This window comes from Phocoena sinus, chromosome 12, assembly GCF_008692025.1.
Source record: "Phocoena sinus isolate mPhoSin1 chromosome 12, mPhoSin1.pri, whole genome shotgun sequence".
Lineage (NCBI taxonomy): Eukaryota > Metazoa > Chordata > Mammalia > Artiodactyla > Phocoenidae > Phocoena > Phocoena sinus.
Genome location: NC_045774.1, coordinates 48,923,123 through 48,945,218, shown reverse-complemented (window position 1 = coordinate 48,945,218; position 22,096 = coordinate 48,923,123). Strand labels below are relative to the sequence as shown.

The window sequence follows — 22,096 nt, the reverse complement described above, 5'->3', positions numbered from 1 at the left end:
TCAGTTTATCTACTGTTTACTTTAAAAATTATTCTTAACACCAATTTTTTGTTTCAACTTTGGACAATGCCTCTATTATTCACACATTAGTGAAGATAATCCTAGCTGCTGCAGTAAATAAATACCCAATTTCAGTTGCTTAACACAACAGAAATTTACATATTGTTGCTGTAATAACTAAATAATTTGGTAAGCTTGAAAGGACTTAAACCAGCACACTCCTCCATAGTTGTTCATAAAACTAAGAGTACCCATGCTCTCTCTCACTTCTGGGCCTTCCTACATGTGTTTCCTCGGGCCACACACTCTCCCCCACTTCCTTCCTTCTCCTTCACCCAGCCAACTCCTATTTGTCTTTCAGACTTGTAGTACCTCAAAACGCCCAAGCAGTCCTCCCAGACTCCCAGGAATGGGCTAGCTGCTCCTCTAGCACTCTGTGCTTATCTCTTGTCTTGGCCTTGATTATAGTGTTGAAATTGGTGTTTTCTTGTATGTCTCCTCCAAAACTATAAACTTCTTCAGGGAAAAATTTTGTTCACTACTGTATCCTTAGCATTTAACACAATGCCTGGATTATAACAGATACTCAAATATTTCATGAAAAAATCAACTTCTTTAGGAAAGAAATCATAAAAATCAGATCAGAAATAAATGAAAAAGAAATGAAGGAAACAATAGCAAAGATCAATAAAACTAAAAGCTGGTTCTTTGAGAAGATAAACAAAATAGATAAACCACTAGCCAGACTCATCAAGAAAAAAAGGGAGAAGACTCAAATCAATAGAATTAGAAATGAAAAAGGAGAAGTAACAACTGACACTGCAGAAATAAAAAAAATCATGAGAGATTACTACAAGCAACTCTATGCCAATAAAATGGACAATCTGGAAGAAATGGACAAATTCTTAGAAATGCACAACCTGCCAAGACTGAATCAGGAAGAAATAGAAAATATGAACAGACCAATCACAAGCACTGAAATTGAAACTGTGATTAAAAACCTTCCAACAAACAAAAGCCCAGGACCAGATGGTTTCACAGGTGAATTCTATCAAACGTTTAGAGAAGAGCTAACACCTATCCTTCTCGAACTCTTCCAAAATATAGCAGAGGGAGGAACACTCCCAAATTCCTTCTACGAGGCCACCATCACCTTGATACCAAAACCAGACAAGGATGTCACAAAGAAAGAAAACTACAGGCCAATATCACTGATGAACATAGATGCAAAAATCCTCAACAAAATACTAGCAAACAGAATCCAACAGCACATTAAAAGGATCATACACCATGATCAAGTGGGGTTTATTCCAGGAATGCAAGGATTCTTCAATATACGCAAATCTATCAATGTGATAAACCATATTAACAAATTGAAGGAGAAAAACCATATGATCATCTCAATAGATGCAGAGAAAGCTTTCGACAAAATTCAACACCCATTTATGATAAAAACCCTCCAGAAAGTAGGCATAGAGGGAACTTTCCTAAACATAATAAAAGCCATATATGACAAGCCCACAGCAAACATCATCCTCAATGGTGAAAAACTGAAAGCATTTCCACTAAGATCAGGAACAAGACAAGGTTGCCCACTCTCACCACTCTTATTCAACATAGTTTTGGAAGTTTTAGCCACAGCAATCAGAGAAGAAAAGGAAATAAAAGGAATCCAAATCGGAAAAGAAGAAGTAAAGCTGTCACTGTTTGCAGATGACATGATACTATACATAGAGAATCCTAAAGATGCTACCAGAAAACTACTAGAGCTAATCAATGAATTTGGTAAAGTAGCAGGATACAAAATTAATGCACAGAAATCTCTGGCATTCCTATATACTAATGATGAAAAATCTGAAAGTGAAATCAAGAAAACACTCCCATTTACCATTGCAACAAAAAGAATAAAATATCTAGGAATAAACCTACCTAAGTATACGAAAGACCTGTATGCAGAAAATTATAAGACACTGATGAAAGAAATTAAAGATGATACAAATAGATGGAGAGATATACCATGTTCTTGGATGGGAAGAATCAACATTGTGAAAATGACTCTACTACCCAAAGCAATCTACAGATTCAATGCAATCCCTATCAAACTACCACTGGCATTTTTCACAGAACTAGAACAAAAAATTTCGCAATTTGTATGGAAACACAAAAGACCCCGAATAGCCAAAGCAATCTTGAGAACGAAAAAAGGAGCTGGAGGAATAAGGCTCCCTGACTTCAGACTATATTACAAAGCAACAGTAATCAAGACAGTATGGTACTGGCACAAAAACAGAAAGATAGATCAGTGGAACAGGATAGAAAGCCCAGAGATAAACCCACGCACATATGGACACCTTATCTTTGATAAAGGAGGCAGGAATGTACAGTGGAGAAAGGACAGCCTCTTCAATAAATGGTGCTGGGAAAACTGGACAGGTACATGTAAAAGTATGAGATTAGATCACTCCCTAACACCATACACAAAAATAAGCTCAAAATGGATTAAAGACCTAAATGTAAGGCCAGAAACTATAAAACTCTTAGAAGAAAACATAGGAAGAACACTCTATGACATAAATCACAGCAAGATCCTTTCTGACCCACCTCCTAGAGTAATGGAAATAAAAACAAAAATAAACAAATGGGACCTAATGAAACTTCAAAGCTTTTGCACAGCAAAGGAAACCATAACCAAGACCAAAAGACAACCCTCAGAATGGGAGAAAACATTTGCAAATGAAGCAACTGACAAAGGATTAATCTCCAAAATTTACAAGCAGCTCATGCAGCTCAATAACAAAAAAACAAACAACCCCATCCAAAAATGGGCAGAAGACCTAAATAGACATTTCTCCAAAGAAGATATACAGAATGCCAACAAACACATGAAAGAATGCTCAACATCATTAATCATTAGAGAAATGCAAATCAAAACTACAATGAGATATCATCTCACACCAGTCAGAATGGCCATCATCAAAAAATCTAGAAACAATAAATGCTGGAGAGGGTGTGGAGAAAAGGGGACACTCTTGCACTGCTGGTGGGAATGTGAATTGGTTCAGCCACTGTGGAGAACAGCATGGAGGTTCCTTAAAAAACTACAAATAGAATTACCATATGACCCAGCAATCCCACTACTTGGCATATACCCTGAGAAAACCAAAATTCAAAAAGAGTCATGTACCAAAATGTTCATTGCAGCTCTATTTACAATAGCCAGGACATGGAAACAACCTAAGCACCCATCATCGGATGAATGGATAAAGAAGATGTGGCACATATACACAATGGAATATTACTCAGCCTTAAAAAGAAATGAAATTGAGCTATTTGTAATGAGATGGATAGACCTAGAGTCTGTCATACAGAGTGAAGTAAGTCAGAAAGAAAAAGACAAATAACCGTATGCTAACACATATATATGGAATTTAAGGGAAAAAAATGTCATGAAGAACCTAGGGGTAAGATAGGAATAAAGACGCAGACCTACTGGAGAACGGACTTGAGGGTATGGGGAGGGAGAGGGGTGAGTTTTGACAGGGCGAGAGAGAGTCATGGACATATACACACTAACAAACGTAGTAAGGTAGATAGCTGGGGGGAAGCAGCCGCAAGGCACAGGGATATTAGCTCGGTGCTTTGTGACAGCCTGGAAGGGTGGGATGGGGAGAGTGGGAGGGAGGGAGACGCAAGAGGGAAGACATATGGGAACATATGTATATGTATAGCTGATTCACTTTGTTATAAAGCAGAAACTAACACACCATTGTAAAGCAATTATACCCCAATAAAGATGTTAAAAAAAAAAAAAATCAACTTCTTTGAATAATTATTCATTTAAATATTATTTCTACCAGTTATTCATTAAATCATACATGGTTATGGGAATCAGAACGGATCCAAAATTTTAGATAATGAAAACAGTTCACAAAGTTTAATATTAGATTTCAAATAATAATTTGCCCAAACAGAAAGTTTAAAATCTAGTATTGAAAAAACTTCAGCCTTTAATTGTTGTTAATATTGTTAAAATAACAAATTCAAATAAACTGTTGCATTTATTCAATAATTAATTAAGAGCCCACTTTGTTCCAAGCACAGTATTAGACAGATTCCAAGGATTCAAGAATGAATATATCAGACACAATCCCTGACCTAAATTTTATGAAGGCAGAGTGAATCTACACTAAAAACATTTTTTAAATGCTAATGTATGAACAAAAACAAAAAACCTACAACAATGGAAATCTCAATTCCATAAAGCCCACTGGACTGTTAACTTTTGTTTTAGAGAAAAATGAAAGCATTTCAAATTGTGAATTAATAACTTAGTTGAGCCATTTTTTATGTAATAAAAAATTTCCTTATGCTTCTGGGGAAATTCTGCTATAAAGCTACCTACCATATGAGTATGAACCTACATACCATGCATAACTGAATAGATAGGAAGACAGTCCCAGATAAGAAGAAAAACAGATAACACAAGTATAGACATTCTTTGTGGAATTACAAACAGCTACAGTGATGGAACAGGCCTACTTTTGGCAAATGGTAGAAAAAAAAGACAGAAAAGACATAAGAAACAAGAAGAGAAACAACAAACAGGATAAGCAATTAGAGAAAAAGAAGTGAAATGAAAAATCAAACGACGAGATAAAGATACTACTTAGCATACTAATAAGCTTCACACTGTTTTGAATTCAAGGTAAGAATTTGGGGAACAATTAGAATTTCTTTTCCAAATCTCCTACTGACTTGTGAAGCCCACAACCTCATCAATTCACATATACCACAGTACAGATTTAGCACAACACACACAAAAAAATGATAATGCAACACTACCCAAACCACACACTGAGTGTCAACTCGATTACATGTTCCACAATTAGGTATGCATCTATGACCTGATTAGCATTTAGATATTATAATTAAAATGTCTGATTCTTACATATTTAAACATGTTATTTCATTATAAACTATTACCTTTTTATTTTTTATAATATATTAAGGGATTATGGTGATTTTTTAAATTATGCATATCATCTATGAGTTTCAGTTCAGGATAATAAAGGGGACTAGGGATTAATTATTATAAAATGGGAGACTGGGTCCATTGGGGCTGAGAAGCACTGCTACAGCATAGATATCTAGGAGTGAAGTTGTTCAGTAAAAAGGTATGTGTATCTTAACTTTGCTAGACAAACAAACTGTTTTCCTCAGTGTTGCAATATAATAATTTACAATTCCACTAATACTACATGCCAGTTCCAGTATTCTACATCACTGCAAATACTTGATACTGTTTACCAATCTGGAGGGCAAAAAAGTATATCTTACTATGGTTTTATATTTCTCTGATCATTAATTGAGCATCTTTTTTATTTATTGGCTATTAATGTTTCAATTTTTTAAAAGTTCCTGTTTAACTCTTTAGCCTGTTTTTCTACTGGATTAAAACAACCTAACTTTAAGAATTCTTTCTGAGGAGAAATAAAGTATAAATACCATGCCAGCAACATCCAAAGACCAAAACCACAAATAAAGTTAAGCTTATTAATCAGATTAATTTAACATAAGGTGGCAAAATTCAGAAAGGCTGGCAATCCAGAAGAAAAAAAAAGCTTCTTTTTAAAATTAGAATTTACTTACAGAGAAAAAAGGTGACAAAACAGCTTGTACCCATAAATCAACTATACTTCAATAAAATAAATTTTTTAAATAACAGCTTGTACCTAAACCTTAGTTACTTACTACTCTGCAAATAAGATTTTCAAGTATCTTTTTCTTTTCTAATATTATTTTACTATATAAATACCAGGCGGGCTTCCCTGGTGGCAGAGTGGTTGGGAATCCGCCTGCCAATGCAGGGTCAGGGGATAGGGGTTCAAGCCGTGGTCCAGGAGGTTCCCACACACCGCGGAGCAATGAAGCCCGTGCGCCACAACTGCTGAGCCTGCGCTCCAGAGCCCACGAGCCACAACTACGGACGCCCGCGTGCCTAGAGCCCGTGCTCCGCAACAGGAGAAGCCACCGCAGTGGGAGGCCCGTGCACCGCAGCGAAGAGTAGCCCCCACTCGCCACAGCTGGAGAGGGCACGCACGTGGCGAGAAAGACCCAGCACAGTCAAAAATAAATAAATAAAATTAATTAATTAAAAAAAAAAAGAATACCTAACATTATCTTAAGCAAACTGTAATCTGCTGGCAGTCATTTTGTTTTAAATGCTAATTTTCTTCAACTATTTGAATGCTATATTATCTAATAACATCACTACAATCTAAAAACTGTAAAATTTCCAGTTAATTAGAAAAATCTTCTAAGAAAAATAGCCCATTCAAGCTTTGAAATTACTGAGGTGCTGAGTATACTAAGAAGCTTGTAAACCAATACAGTAAGTCCTTCTACATACAAACAAGTTACATTCTGAGAGCGCATTTGTAAGTCCAATTTGTTAGTAAGTTCAACAAAGTTAGCCCAGGTACCCAACTAATACAATCGGCTATATGGTACTGAACTGTAATAGGTTTATAATACTTTTCACACAAATAATACATAAAAAACAAACAAACATAAAAAATAAAGAAAACATTTTTAATCTCACAGTACAGTACCTTGAAAAGTACAGCAGTACCAGCTACATCACCGCTGCTTTTACACTTGGTTCCGGACATCCTGGGCTTGAAATAAAGATACTGTACTACTGTACTCTACACAGTACTGTACAGTAAAGTACACAAAAGCACAACACTTGGGCTTCCCTGGTGGCGCAGTGGTTGAGAGTCCGCCTGCCGATGCAGGGGACGCGGGTTCATGCCCCGGTCCGGGAAGATCCCACATGCCGCGGAGCGGCTGGGCCTGTGAGCCATGGCCGCTGAGCCTGTGCGTCCGGAGCCTGCGCTCCGCAGCGGGAGAGGCCGCAACAGTGAGAGGCCCGCGTACCGCAAAAACAAACAAACAAAAAAAAAGCACAACACTTGTAGAGGATGCATGCATGTCAGACCCGTGAACTAACTTAACATGATTGGACACGCGAACACAGGTTCACATCTTTGAAAGTCTGCAGCTTGAAGGTTCATATGTAGAGGACTTACTGTATCTATGTTTTATCAGTTTATCTCATTCCCATTATAATAATATATAACTGTCCATTATAATAAAATACAATTATCTGGTTTTGAACTATAATCTTCATCCTTTGCAAATGCAGTCTATTAACTCTAGTTTGTATCTGTTAAAGTTCTACTTCATCTTGACTTTGCACTGTTCTGATTGGTTATTGTTTGTTTGTTTGTTATTTTATTTATTTATTTATTATTTATGTTTGGCTGTGTTGGGTCTTCGTTGCTGCATGCGGGCTTTCTCTAGTTACGGCGAGCAGGGGCTACTCTTCATTGTGGTGCATGGGCTTCTCATAGCAGTGGCTTCTCTTGTTTCACAACATGGGCTCTAGGCGCGTGGGCTTCAGTAGTTGTGGCACGCAGGCTCAGTAGTTGTGGCTTGCAGGCTCTAGAGTGCAGGCTCATATGTTGTGGCACACAGGCTTAGTTGCTCCATGGCATGTGGGATCTTCCCGGACCAGGGATTGAACCCATGTCCCCTGCACTGGCAGGCAGATTCTTAACCACTGCACCACCCGTTCGTTCATTATTTATGTCAAAGATCTATATTAAAAATGTGAACAGCTTATATCACCAGAAGTCATATAAGGCCAAAGTAAGAGAAGAATAATATGTGAGACTATGTCATTATGATAATCTACTGGTACCTGAAGTAACTAAACTCCTTTTCCCAAATAATCTAAATTTTTTGTTATAATGTGTTATTGTACCAAAATCCTAATTACAGGCTTTCCCTATTTGTGATCCCTATCACTTTAGACTTCCCTGTCCACTAGCTCTCTCCACTGACTCAAGATGGCTACTGATTGGCCAAGTGCCTCCATTCCTCATTTTCCTGGTTACTACCTGAAACCCTACCGGCTGCCTAACAGGTCCCCCAGCCTGCCTTAACTCCCTCATTATCTACTCCCTACTCTTTTTCTCCCAGGTAAAGAACTATCCCCCAAACCCACTGCTTGGATAATACAATTTCCATTCCATACTTCTGGGTGCCATAAAACCACCTATCCTCTGACACTATGGCTTATCTCCCCCAATCCCTACTCTAATTTCTAATGCCTTGAATTCTTGGCCAGTGACCTGAACCTGAAGAGCCTGTTCCCATTTAAAAAACTATGACAAGGCAAGATGTATCCTGCCATGTAAGATTTTAATTCTAAATGTGTTCCCCATAGAAACAATGTTATAAGTAGTCCTCAAGTACTACAGTACTAGAGTACCATAATTCAGTTACCCATAGGCCAAATAGGTTTTGGTGGCAGAGACCAGTAACCTGGGCATCGTTTATGTCAATGTTTCCTGAGGGAAAAGACATTTCACATTCCCAAAAACTGATTTAAAAAGACTGCCACCTTCCTGAAAATACTGCTCTGTATTCTCTCAGCAAGCAACACTATGTGTTCCAAAGAGTAGTGATCAATATCTGTTAACGGACTGATATATTTGAGGAAGGGGCACAACTGTATCTGCCGCTAAAGTACATTTTAAATATAACTTAGCATTCAGAGACCACAACAAAGTGACTGAATTTTTAAAAGACATTTACCGGCCCCCTATTTATTATTACTGATCTAAGCTAAGGCCACCCACAATTTACTTTTCCATCACACTAACAAATTCAACTTAAAAGAAAATGGGAAAGCTAACCTTCACTGGGAACTGAAGGTTATGAGCCAAAAGGCTTACATACTTTAATTTATCCTTAGTACAATTCTGTGAGATTAGGTACTATTAATCTAATTTTAGACATGAAGAAACTAAGGTTAACAGAAATCAGATATGTTGATAGTTGGTTTATAGGATTAATAATTTTTATTAGGCCAAAAAAAGAAAAAAGAGACTGCACAGACTGAGAAACATGTTTAATTCCAAATCCAGATAAATCAAAGTAGTCTGAAAGATGAACTAGAAATAAGAGTGGAAATTATCCATATTTTAACCCAAGAACTTAGATGCAGTATGCACCACTAACATATATGCAAGGCTCAGACTCTCTCCTCTCACATGCAACTCCTCCCTCCTAAGAACTTATATGATTCTTGAACATATTTGAAAAGAAGTGTTTTGTCAAAATATTTATGAGATTTAGTTGATAGTCTGGTTATAAGGTGAAGCTGAGGATGACCTGGAACATCAGCAAGTTAAGAGGCTCAGGGATTCTGAGAATCCGAGCAACCTGTGGACTGCTGCATGGCCTGCTTCCTTGACATTGCCAGCCCTCAAAGCAAATCAGGTACAACCTGATTCTCCCTGAAAACACCCTCATTTCTATAGCCACCTAGAAAATGGGTCCTTGCTCAAGATATAGAGAAGTAATGGTAAAGTCCAGATACAATCTCAAGTCTATCTGATACCAAAGTCCATATTCTCTCCCACTTTACAATCTGAAACCTAAGGCATATTTTTTTTTCAAATAAATACTTTGTTTTCCCACTTCAGTCTCTTATTTTGAATGTAGAATTGCCAAGTTTGTTAAATTTTATAATTCAGTATCTTCTATAATAATAAACTTTAAAAATTAAATGTATAGTTCCTTAAAAATAATTTACTTTGACCACAGAAAACAATTTTAACTAAAAGTTATGTTTTTTTAGAGTTTAAATAGGAAAAAGTTACTATCAATAATAATAATAAAACAACCATTCACACACACACACACACACACACACACACACACACGAGAAACTGGTGAGCAAGACCAGTATTATCTCTTCTCAAACTGTTCCTTCTCACATTTGTCACCTTTATACAAAACCCCAGAAACTTATATGGCCCACCTCTTTTCTACCACTGGCAACAATAGGTATTTAAATCTCCTGCTGAGAATACAAAGATTGGTCACTTAGTCTTCTCAGAGGAAACATAAAGCAGCTTGAAACACACTCCAAAAGGTGCATGCATGCACACACATGTACACACACACACACACACACAAATAATAATAACTTTGAAGAGACTCATGACCTAATATCTACAATAAGGTAGACAGATACACGAAAGGACTGGAGAATCTATCTTGCTTGCTGACTCCTTCTACCCGCCCCCTTGCACTTTTTCAGCTTTTGAAAGGATTTATTTTCTATCCTATGATGGTTCCTCCCTTTGTGCTGACCCTATATCCATCTCCCAGACTCATCCTAAAATAATCCCAAACCCTACTCCCCAACTCATACAAGGCTTCATTTTTCATTACAAGAGTCAGCAAGAATATATTTATTTAAATGCCAAACAAACTAAATATATTATCTTCATGAGAAAAGTAGTAACTATCACTATCCAATGCAAGGGGGGAAAAAAAAAACCCACATTTTAAAGAAGAAAAAATCTATGCTGAGTCTTCAATCCCAAAAGTAAATTTCTGTTTGTCTCTAAGGAGAACACAAAGATCATACCAAAGAACAGATTTTGCTCCAAGATGATTTCATACATGATTAATTTAGTTCTAGTCTCCCAAATCATGCCAAACTTTTTATGAAAATAATTATTACAGAAGACCATGTTAAAAGTCTACTGAAAAAAGAAAACGTTTTATACCTTTAGTATTTTTCACAAAAATCTTAATACTATATTTAGATTTTGTCCCTTGCATAGAAAGGGTAAAGTACTTGAATCACAGATTTATTTCCACAAATCTATACTCTTAGAAAGTTGGACACATATTTAAGAAAAAATCTGCACTCAGTGCAACATAAAAGCAATTGAGATACAATTAAATAATCTTAATGAAAATAAACAGACATTTCTCAACTTTCAATTCATGAAATTTAACAAAACAGTTTTAAGGTTGATAAAAATAAATGTATTAGTAAGAATTAGAGCTTTCAGACTTCCCTGGTGGCACAGTGGTTAAGAATCCACCTGCCAATGCAGGGGACACGGGTTCGAGCCCTGGTCCAGGAAGATCCCACATCCCGTGGAGCAACTAAGCCCATGCACCACAACTACTGAGCTTGCACTCTAGAGCCCGCAAGCCACAACTACTGAGCCCGCATGCCACAACTACTGAAGCCCACGTGCCTAGAGCCCATGCTCCACAACAAGGGAAGCCACCACAATGAGAAGCTCGTGCACCGCAGCAAAGAGAAGGCCCCACTTGCCACAATTAGAGAAAGCCCGCGTGCAGCAATGAAGACCCAACGGAGCCAAAAATAAAATAAATAAAAATAAAAAAAGAATTAAAGTTCTCAAGGAATCCACAGCAAACACACATTTTACCATTTCCATTTCATAAAAAAAAAAAAAAAACAAGGGCTAATTCCTTGAAGACAAGGGAAAGTTCCAAGCATTCCACTTAAGTTTACATAGCAGCCTGCTACGCCACCAAGGTGGCAAGACAGGGAAAAAAAATAGCAAATAATGCTTTAACTGCCACTCCACCCTGCCTGCTTTGTGCTATGCAGAAAAACGGCAAGCAACAATCCATTACAACTGATCCCACCTGTCACCATGGGAGCATCGATTCTGGGATGCTGGCAGATACATACACTGGGCAAAACTGAGTAGAGGTGACTGAGGAAGTGGCTTCTCAGCAACACAAGGCAAAACTGAGGAAGATGCAATCTGACATGAAGTCAGGTTTTCTCTATTCCTCTTCCCTCCTCAACCTATGCCCTCCATCCTTCTTCCCTTGACTAATTTTCCTTCCAGTCTGTCTTCACTTTCTTTGGGACCATTTCAATTTTTTGAAGAGTACTCCAGAGTTATAATTTTTCTTATATCCCACAGAACTAGCATAATTTTTTTTTTTTTTTTTTTTTGTGGTATGCGGGCCTCTCACTGTTGTGGCCTCTCCTGGACCGGGGCACAAACCCGCGTCCCCTGCATCGGCAGGCGGACTCTCAACCACTGCGCCACCAGGGAAGCCCACAATTATTATTTTGATAGTTAAAATTTTACCTTTGTATTACCCCAGATGAAATTACATTTTATAAAAAATTGATGGACTCCTCACTCTTATGGGAAAAAAATCCTCTGTATTTTTGCAAAGAAAAAAGTCTAGAAGACTATACGCAAAATATTAATACTGATTATTTCTAAGTGTTAGTGTTAACAGATGCTCTTAACATGATTCTTCCACACTCTCTGAGAATTTTTTTTTTTTTTTTTGCGGTATGTGGGCCTCTCACTGTTGTGGCCTCTCCCATTGCAGAGCACAGGCTCCGGACGCGCAGGCTCAGCGGCCATGGCTCACGGGCCCAGCCGCTCCGCGGCATGTGGGATCTTCCCGGACCGGGGCACAAACCCGTGTCCCCTGCATCGGCAGGTGGACTCTCAACCACTGTGCCAGCAGGGAAGCCCTCTGAGAATTTTATAATAAACACTTTTGAATTTCATAACCAGGAAACAAATTAATAGGATCTGAATTAATGGTGTTTATCACTTTTTCAACCTAGCAACCTTATGATTACACAGGCCACAAAGGTAAAAAAAAACTTTACATTAGAACTCCCCTGTAACCTCAAGCTAAAAGGGCTCATGTTCACATGTTCCTAGTATGTTCATCACCCAGAATTATTCCCTGTTATGGCATATTGTAAACTGTAAAGCACTGTACAAAGATATGGGGTTATAATTCACCTGTGATCAATAAGGTTCAAATGAAATTAAAATGTGATACGATTTTCTTTATTGGTGACACTTGAGGTAGTGATGCATCTTAGTTCTTAAACTTCTTCCCATCCTGTACACATTCTTCCAAGTTCACTCCATGGCTACAAGTTCTTTGACTTCTTTTCTCATCATCCAACCCTGCTCTCAGAAGGTGTCCTTCAGTCACAGTCCCATCCTTTTAGAGTAATGAGTGAAATTGTTCCTAATTTTCTCCAAATCAAAAGCCTCCTACCTATGTGTCTATATATGAATGAGAAAATGCCAGGAAGTAGATAATATTATGGGATACAGAAGGAAAAAGGCAAAGAACAAGTTCTATCTGCTTTTTCATTTATGATGTTGTCTACATTCTCCCCAACCTATCAGTCCCTCCTAACCTCTCTGACTCTCTACCACCTTACATTTTCTGTCCTACTGCATCAGTCAAAAGAAATTCGAATTCTCCCTTCTTACACTGGGCTTATAATGAAGAAAACAGTACAGTCATGCAGACTGGTGCCATGACTGGTCTCCTACTTTTGGTGGACTATAACACTTCTATAACCTTATTTTTGATCAGCATATTTTCACATAGCCTTCAATAACTTAAAACATTCACCACATTAACATTCACACACACAGAAAAAGAGGCACACAAGAATGTAACTACCTCATCATCTCCCTAGCAAACTGACATATGTTGACACCATCCTTTCTTCTGTCACTGTAGGTTCACAGGATGAACTATCTGTTCCATTTCCTATTCAAGGCCAATCCCTCCAGTTTTGCTTGCGATCCATTGATTCTTACAAATTCCTCTTTCACAGACCCTTGATCCACTAATAATCTCATATGCCTTTACTGATTTCCCCCTGAATTTACTGAGCTATAAGTGCATACCATTTTCGAGTTTTATTGTTGATACAAACCCATGAAACCATCATGACAATCACAATGATGAAGACTTACATCATCCCCAAGAGACTCCTCATGCTCCTTTGTAATACATCCCTGTTTCTATTCCTATCCCCACACAGTCAATGATCTACTAGCCACCACTACAGATTAGTTTTCATTTTCTAGAATTTTCTATAATTGAAACTAGGTAATAAAGACTGCAACCATGCCAATATGCAAAGCTGTGGGTATGTCCAGGAAATATCTGAAAAGACTCTAATCTCACATCTCTTAATGCCATACAAGCAGGACTTAAAGGCTAAAGCAGAGTTTCATTAAACAAGATACCACTACATACCTATTAGAATGGCTAAATCCAGAACACTGACAACAACAAATATTGGTGAGGATGTGGAGCAACAGGAACTCTCATCCACTGGTAGTGAGAATGCAAAATGGCACAGCCACTTTGTAAGACAGTTTGGTGGTTTCTTACTAAACTACTAAACATACTCTTACCATGCAGTCCAGCAACTGTGCTGATATTTGCCCAAAGGAATTGAAAAGTTATGTCCACAAAAAAGCCTACACACAATGTTTACAGCAGCTTTACTCATAATTACCAAAACTTGGAAGCAACCAAGATGTACTTTAGTAGATGAATGTGTAAACAAACTGTAATACATCCAGATGATGGAATATTATTCAGCACTAAAAAGAAATGAGCTATCAAGCCGTGACAGATATGGAGGAATTTTAAATGCATACTATTAAGTGAAAGAAGCCAATCTCAAAAGGCTACATACTGTATGATTCCATCTATATGACATTCTGGAAAAGGCAAAATTATGTAAACAGTAAAAAGATCTGTGATTATGGGGAAGGGGGGTGGGGAATAGGTTTAGGATGAACAGGTGGGGCACAGAAGATTTTTAGGGCAGTGGAACTACTCTGTATGATACCATAATGGTGGATACATGTCATTAGACATCTGTCCAAACCCATAAAATATACAACACCAAGAGTGAACCCTAATGTAAACTATGGTCTTTGAGTATCAACATAGGTTCATCAGTTGTAATAAATGTACTACTCTGGTGGAGGATGTTGATAATAGGTTAGGCTATGCATGTGTGGGGGTAGGGAGTATATGGGAAATCTCTAGAACTTTCATTCAATTTTGCTGTAAACTTAATACTGCTCTAAAAAGTAAAGTCTATTAAAAAAAAGAAGAAGAACCATACAGCAATTTTGGAATCAAAAAGTAAAATAACTACAATGAAAATTTCACTAGAGGGGGGCTTAGCAGCAAATTCAAGCTGGCAGAAGAAAGAATCATTAAACTTGAAGATAGGCAATTGAAAACATCCTGTCTGAGCAATAAATAGAAAAAGAGAATTAGAAAAAAATCAACAGAGCCTCAGTGACCTTTGGGAGACCATCAAGCCTATAAATATACTCATAATGGCAGTCTCAGGAGGAGAGGCGAGGAGAGAAAGAAAAGGGCAGAAAGAATATCTAAAGAAATGATGGCTGAAAACTTCCCAACTCTGATTAAAAAAAAAAAATTAATCTCTACATCCAAGAAACTCAACGAATTCAAAGTAGGTTCCACACCTACACATATAATCAAACTTTCAAAAGACAAAGACAAAGAGAGAATCTTGAAAGTAGCAAGAAAATAACTCCTAATGTTCAAGAGATTTTCATGGATTAACAGCTGACTTCTCATCAGAAACCATGGAGGCCAAAAGGCAGTGAGATAACACAGTCAAAGTGAAGAAAGAAAAAGACTGTCATTCAAGAATTCTATATCCGTCAAAACTATGCTGCAGGGCTTCCCTGGTGGCGCTGTGGTTGGGAGTCCGCCTGCCGATGCGGGGGACACGGGTTCGTGCCCCGGTCTGGGAAGATCCCACATGCCGTGGAACGGCTGGGCCCGTGAGCCATGGCCGCTGGGCCTGCGTGTCCGGAGCCGGTGCTCCGCAACGGGAGAGGCCACAACTGTGAGAGGCCCGCATACCGCAAAAAAAAAAAAAAAAAAAAAACTATGCTGCAAAAAACAAAGGAGAAATAAGTGATAAAGGAAAAAAAGAAGAAATTAAGATAGTCCCAAAAACTGAGAAAATTCATTCCTAGAAGATCTGCTCTACAAAAAATTACTAAAGGGAGACCTTCAGTTAAAAACAAAGAACTATATATATGACAGTAACCCATATCTACACAAAAAATAAAGAGCACTGGTAAAGGTAACAACATGGGTAAATAGAAAAGACAGCATAAATGTATTTTTGTTCTTAACTCTTTTTTCTTCTATGTGATTTAAAAGACAACTGCATAGCACATATATACAATGGAATATTACTCAGCCATAAAAAGAAAGGAAATTGAGCTATTTGTAATGAGGTGGATGGACCTAGAGTCTGTCATACAGAGTGAAGTAAGTCAGAAAGAGAAAGACAAACACTGTATGCTAACACATATATATGGAATTTAAGAAAAAAAAATGACATGAAGAACCTAGGGGTAAGACAGGAATAAAGACACAGACCTACTAGAGAATGGACTTAATGATATGGGGAGAGGGAACAGTAAGCTGTGACAAAGCGAGAGAGTGGCATAGACATATATACACTACCAAACGTAAAATAGATAGCTAGTGGGAAGCAGCCGCATAGCACAGGGAGATCAGCTCGGTGGTTTGTGACCACCTAGAGGGGTGGGGTAGGGAGGGTGGGAGGGAGGGAGATGCAAGAGGGAAGAGATATGGGAACATATGTATATGTATAACTGATTCACTTTGTTATAAAGCAGAAACTAACCATTGTAAAGCAATTATACTCCAATAAAGACTAAAAAAAAAAAAAGACAACTGCATAAAGCAATAATTATAAAACTGTGTCCGTGAGCTTATAATTTACGAAGTATGCACTTAGCCACTATGCAATAACATACATGCTAACTTTCTGTCAAAATCCCTATCATGTTGCAGTTAAGTCATTCAGGAAATGATTAAAAAAATTACTCAATCCAGAAACTCTGCATACTTCCTAAAATTCTATTAGGCAAACCCTCAATAAAAATATAGAGACTGTGAATGAGTTTAAGAGTTAAGTTTTTCTAGCTTCCGCACAACAAAAGAAGCAATCAACAAAATGAAAAGGCAACCTACAGAGTAGAAGATATTTGCAAACTATTTATCTGATAAGTGGTTAATATCTAAAATATATCAGGAAAGCATACAACTCAATTGCAAAAATCATCATCCAATTAAAAAATGGGCAGAGGGACTGAACAGATATTTTTCCAAAGAATAAAATATACAGATGGCCAGCAGGTCCATGAAAAGGTGCTCAACATGACTAATCATCAAGGAAATGCAAATCAAAACCACAGTAAGATATCACCTCACACCTGTTAAAACGGCTACTATCATAAAACAAGACATGACAAATGCTAGTGAGGATGCTGAGAAAACGGAACCCATGTATTCCTCAGAAGATATGTCTCTGTTTCAAAAAGAACATCTAGAATTGGGTTTTCATTTCCTAATAATCAATACCTTAAATTGCAGTTATTAACCCAATTAACTCACGGAAGTTGAATTAATGCTATACTAAATTATGGTACTCTAAAATAGCAAAATTGCACACCAGTAATATTCATACTGATTGAAATAATAATGTTTATGACTTTCAGGGAGTTAAAAATCATATATCAAATGCTTATTCTGGTAGGGCATTATAAACACCAATTTACAGTTAATGGAAAACTGCCAAAATGAAAATCTTAAATAATAAATTTATATTCTAAAGCAAACTTAGGATCATATAGAACTTTTTTGTTCTGTTTATTTATTGATTTATTCAAAAAACATTTATGGGGCACCTGCTATGTGCCAGGTAGTTATGCTAGGAACTAGGGATAAAAAGACAAGGTCCCTGCCCTTCAAACTGTGCACAGTCTAGTGAGAAGCTCCCATTCTGAAATCAAAGAATTTATGACTAGAAGGGACCTTATAATTCCCTTATTTCACAAATAAGGAAACTGAGACTCATGGCTAGCTTAGCCACTAAGGCAGACACTCAGTTGTAAATAAATCCTGCCTCATGTGTTCTTTGCATCATTCTTTTTCTTATGATTAAGAGTGATGATGTAGTGCTTCCATGTGAGTGAAGCAGAAATATGGAATCGTGGGCAATATATGTAATAATTACCAAATGAGAGACAGAAATATCTAATGGATATGGACAATATATTTAATAATTTAGAGACATAAATCCCTTATAGATGTGATATCATGATAAAGCCCCAATAAGAAACTAAAACACTAAAATAAGAAACTGAAGAACTATAATAAGGGAATATAATATTAAGACTTCTAAGCCATAATTATGATTTTGCCTCTGTTTACTGATCTGTAAAATGGGGATATTAAAATTACTTATTTCATGATTATGAAAATTAAATTAATTAATACTTAAAAGCACTTAGTAAGCCTGGTACCTGGTAAATACTCAGGAAATGTTAGGTATTCTTATGGACAATCATTTCTTAAATGTACAAGTATGCCATATAAAGACAAAAAAAAATCATCTTTCTTTAAGGAATTCTCCTATTATTATGATACTCTTATTTTTCTAGCAACTAGTAAAATGTAACACCAAAATACTTATTTCAGAAAAAATATTTTATATGCATAGTATCTAACAGTATCACCCTCTTCTCTATAAAGACAGATATCACTCCTAAAACTACAGAAAAGACAGATATTAAATTACTAATTTAAATTAATAATTATACTCAATCATAATTCAAATTAATTAATCATTTAGCTCAGTATTCTTAAGATTATAAATCCTAAATATCATTAAGACAATGTTCAACGATGACTTTCAAGTAATCAAAAAGTTTATGCAACTTTTCTCATCTTATATAAAATATCCTTAAACTAATTAACATCTTTGAAATAACATGCATTCTATATATTAGTGAAGCTTTTATATTAATATCAATCACCATCCAATATCATAACAAAATAAATAATGTATTTATGTCCACTTACTGCAATCTCTCTACAAGCCGACATGGATATTCCTGTGCCTTCAATTTGCTTCAATGCATACTCCTTTTCATCTTTTCTGCATATAAACAAAAAAATTATTTTTTTCTACATGTTATTTTCAAATTCAAAACTGTAACTACAAAAACAATGAAATGCACAACTCTCAGTAATATGTAAACACCCTCACTATGCATGCATTGCTTATTATTTCTGATAATATTTCCATTACAATAATGTGAAATACCAAACATATTCATGTCACAATGAAAACACTAGACAGAGCCAAAACACAAAGTACAAAATGGAAACAGAACAGGATACTAAACACAGCACTAGTTTCAAAAAGTAAACAAGCATAAATATAAACTCAAGCATATTGTAAGATAATTCTACTGTCTTAATTATCTGGAGTCCATGAAAGCATTCTGTTATAAACATTAATTACAAAAATAAATGACAGATGTAAACTTATATATTTGTTTAAAGTAATTTCACAGTATAAGACCCACTTAATAAATGGGGGAGTTATAGAAGAATGTATTACCCACTAAGACACGCTAGTTTTCACCTAGGACAGGGGACATTCAAAATCCCTAAGACCTCAACCAAAAGCCTTGGAAACACTTCAAAATTGGCCACCAACACCTCATTCTCAAGATATCTAGGAAAAACTCAGTAGTTACAGTGAATTTTCCAATTAATGGAGGTAGAATTAGGAATTCTGGGAAACCCCACTAGTTACCAGGGTGCTTAACCAAGGGAAGACAACAGATCAATAATGGTGATAGGTCCATAAAAATAGTAATAGTATCAGATGAGTGTCTAGTGCAACACTGTATCCTCAGGGTACTGACACCAGAACCAGCCACAGCAAGGTCCCAGCTGAATGTCACAAATGTGATTCCTACCACTGGTTATTCTGACAAGAGGAGTATAATCCATGCCCTCTGAGTTTTGCCTTTTGATTATATTAGAGCCTCAACAGGGTATCACCATGTCATGAAGGTTTTGTCAAATGATAGTACCTAAGTAGTGCTGCATCTGTCCTACTTACCTATTCCTCATTTTCCCCATTCTGTGTTTACTAGCAGATAAAGCAGTTTAAGAGGTTACTCATAATATGCATTTTAAAACATCATTTTATGTGCATTTTGAAGATTTTCACAATCGTCTGTTTTGAGCAAATAACTGAGTTATGGTTACTTTTTCCCACAGTCTGAAAATTATATCCATTTTTCTTCCAATATATGACATTCAGGAAACAATTAAGCAGCATTTTGATAAAGAGAAATTGTACCACATATGTCAACAGGATAGACTGTTATGCAATTATTAAAATGATAATCATGGAGATCATTGGAAACATGGAAAATGTTTACCATATGTTGCTGAGAAAATACATAAATCATACCGTATAAAAATATATACATTTAGACATATGTTGAAGGTGATATAAAAAAAGAAAAAGTTGTGTTAAGATGTAGAAAGTTATGTTAACTACCTTAATGCCAATATTATATTGCCTTTTAAATTAGAATTAGAGGGAAAAAGAAAAAATACAAAATAATTTGATACTCTGAAAACAGTCACCTATTAAAACAATCTTTTGTATTTTCAAAGTGATATCTTAGGCATGTTTTAAAGAGCAAAGTGTTCCTTTTTCTCCATCCTGTTTCCTCCAAACATAAAACTACACGTTTTTCAGACCACCCAGAGGCCACTAAGAAGTGCAAGCAGCAGGTGAAGGTGACTGAATGTAATTAAAGCCAAATATCCCCCCCTACCTTGAAAGTATGTATGGGTATGTGTGTGAAAGCATTTGTGCCTGAGATGCTTAACACAATGCTTACAATGTAAATTTCATACAATTAATAATTAAATTAACTACCAGGTATCTACTACTAAATATTTAATTGAATAAATTCTTAAAGTTATACATGCTTTCTGACAAAACTTTCATATGAAATTATAATTTTCTTTTAAACAGAAATATTTCAATCCCCAGTTCCCCTAAATGAAGTGCTCCAAAAGCTCAAGTAATTGCGTAGTTTTATTTTTAATACTGTAAAGAATATTACACAATCTGGATAGGTTATTGTTGCTATGGAAACTATAAGATTTCTGCAGTAAGTCAAAAAGTGCAAAATTAACACATCACATTAATGACTTTTGAATTTCACATCCAGGTTGTCAAAAGAATTTGAAAGCCTGAGCAGAATAGACTGAAGCATAGGCCTCTTACTCTGAATTATATGGATAGGATCTAGGAACAAACCCAGTAATTATTTCACTTAATAAGTTTAAATATAACTTCCATCTGCTAAATTAATAAAATACTCAAAGATCTGCAAACTTAAGATTTATCTGCAGCTTTTGCATTGAGAATGAAATAAAGTGCATATATCATTACCAGTTCTCTTGTATATTAACTGTTGGATGATAAGCAATGATGTAGCACCTCTGAGGTTCACCATATGAAGAAGTGGCAGAATCCCAGCGGGCATATGGACTCACTTTCATCACTGTGCTATTTCAATGCTAATCTGTGGTCAGATGCCAATACCTTAGTTATGAAAACTAAAGATTTGTCCTTTCCCACAATGCCCACAAATATTTCAGTGACTGGCACATGGGGCAGAGAAGCCTTACTGCTCTCATCCCATGTGAGAGCCCTTCTCCGGGAGCTCGTGTGAAAATTCATACCCCATGGCTTATATGTTTCAGGCACACATAATATTAAGTATCATAAAGGTATAATTTGTTCTTTTACCTGACAAGGCTGAAAAGGAGGTGAACCTGGCCTCCATGGCTGTGATAACCTGGCTTTTAGAGCCAGCCCAGTTCTTCCCTAAAACTATTTTATTTCTAAATTACTTTTATCTAAATAAAAGAACTTTATTATTTACTATAATAAAGACAGAGCAAAGCCTTCAGGGAAACTGCTTTCTAAATTTTAGTACATATTAGATACTACTGTTAGAGCAACTGCACATTGAAAATAATTAAAGGAGTTTACTAAATAAATCCAGGTGAATTAAAAATAAATTTATAGTATAAACATGGACTTATTTAATATAGAATGTTCTGAATTTAAAGACATTTCTCCTATACATCTGTAGTATGTATCAAAACCATGCCAGCTTCCCTCTCAGCATTCATCACAAAGAAAAACAAGTGTTCAATGGGAACATTATATAACTACAAAATAGAAAAATTAATTTGGCAGAGACTGGGATTCTATTACATTTTCCATCTGAGACACTATGTTCTGGAAAACTCTTGATGCAAGCAATTCTATAGATAGTACAAAAAATAAGAAGCACATATTTGTGCAAATTGTAGAAATCACTGCCTTAAAATGAAAGCATTGTCTCAGGCAGAAAACTAGGCTCAGTGGTAGAATTTAAATGTAATTCAGGGAAGAATT

General features: G+C 36.3%; 1 protein-coding gene across 3 annotated transcripts in view; it reads right to left on the bottom strand.

Annotated features, from left to right (window-relative positions):
• The window catches only part of CDK19 (cyclin dependent kinase 19), a 184,977-nt gene that overhangs the window by 104,984 nt on the left and 57,897 nt on the right, over window positions 1–22,096 (bottom strand). For all 3 annotated transcript variants that reach the window (XM_032651356.1, XM_032651358.1, XM_032651357.1), the window contains one exon: window positions 18,670–18,745. In XM_032651356.1, the coding sequence (XP_032507247.1) occupies window positions 18,670–18,745 (76 nt within the window). The remainder of the gene's footprint in view (window positions 1–18,669; window positions 18,746–22,096) is intronic.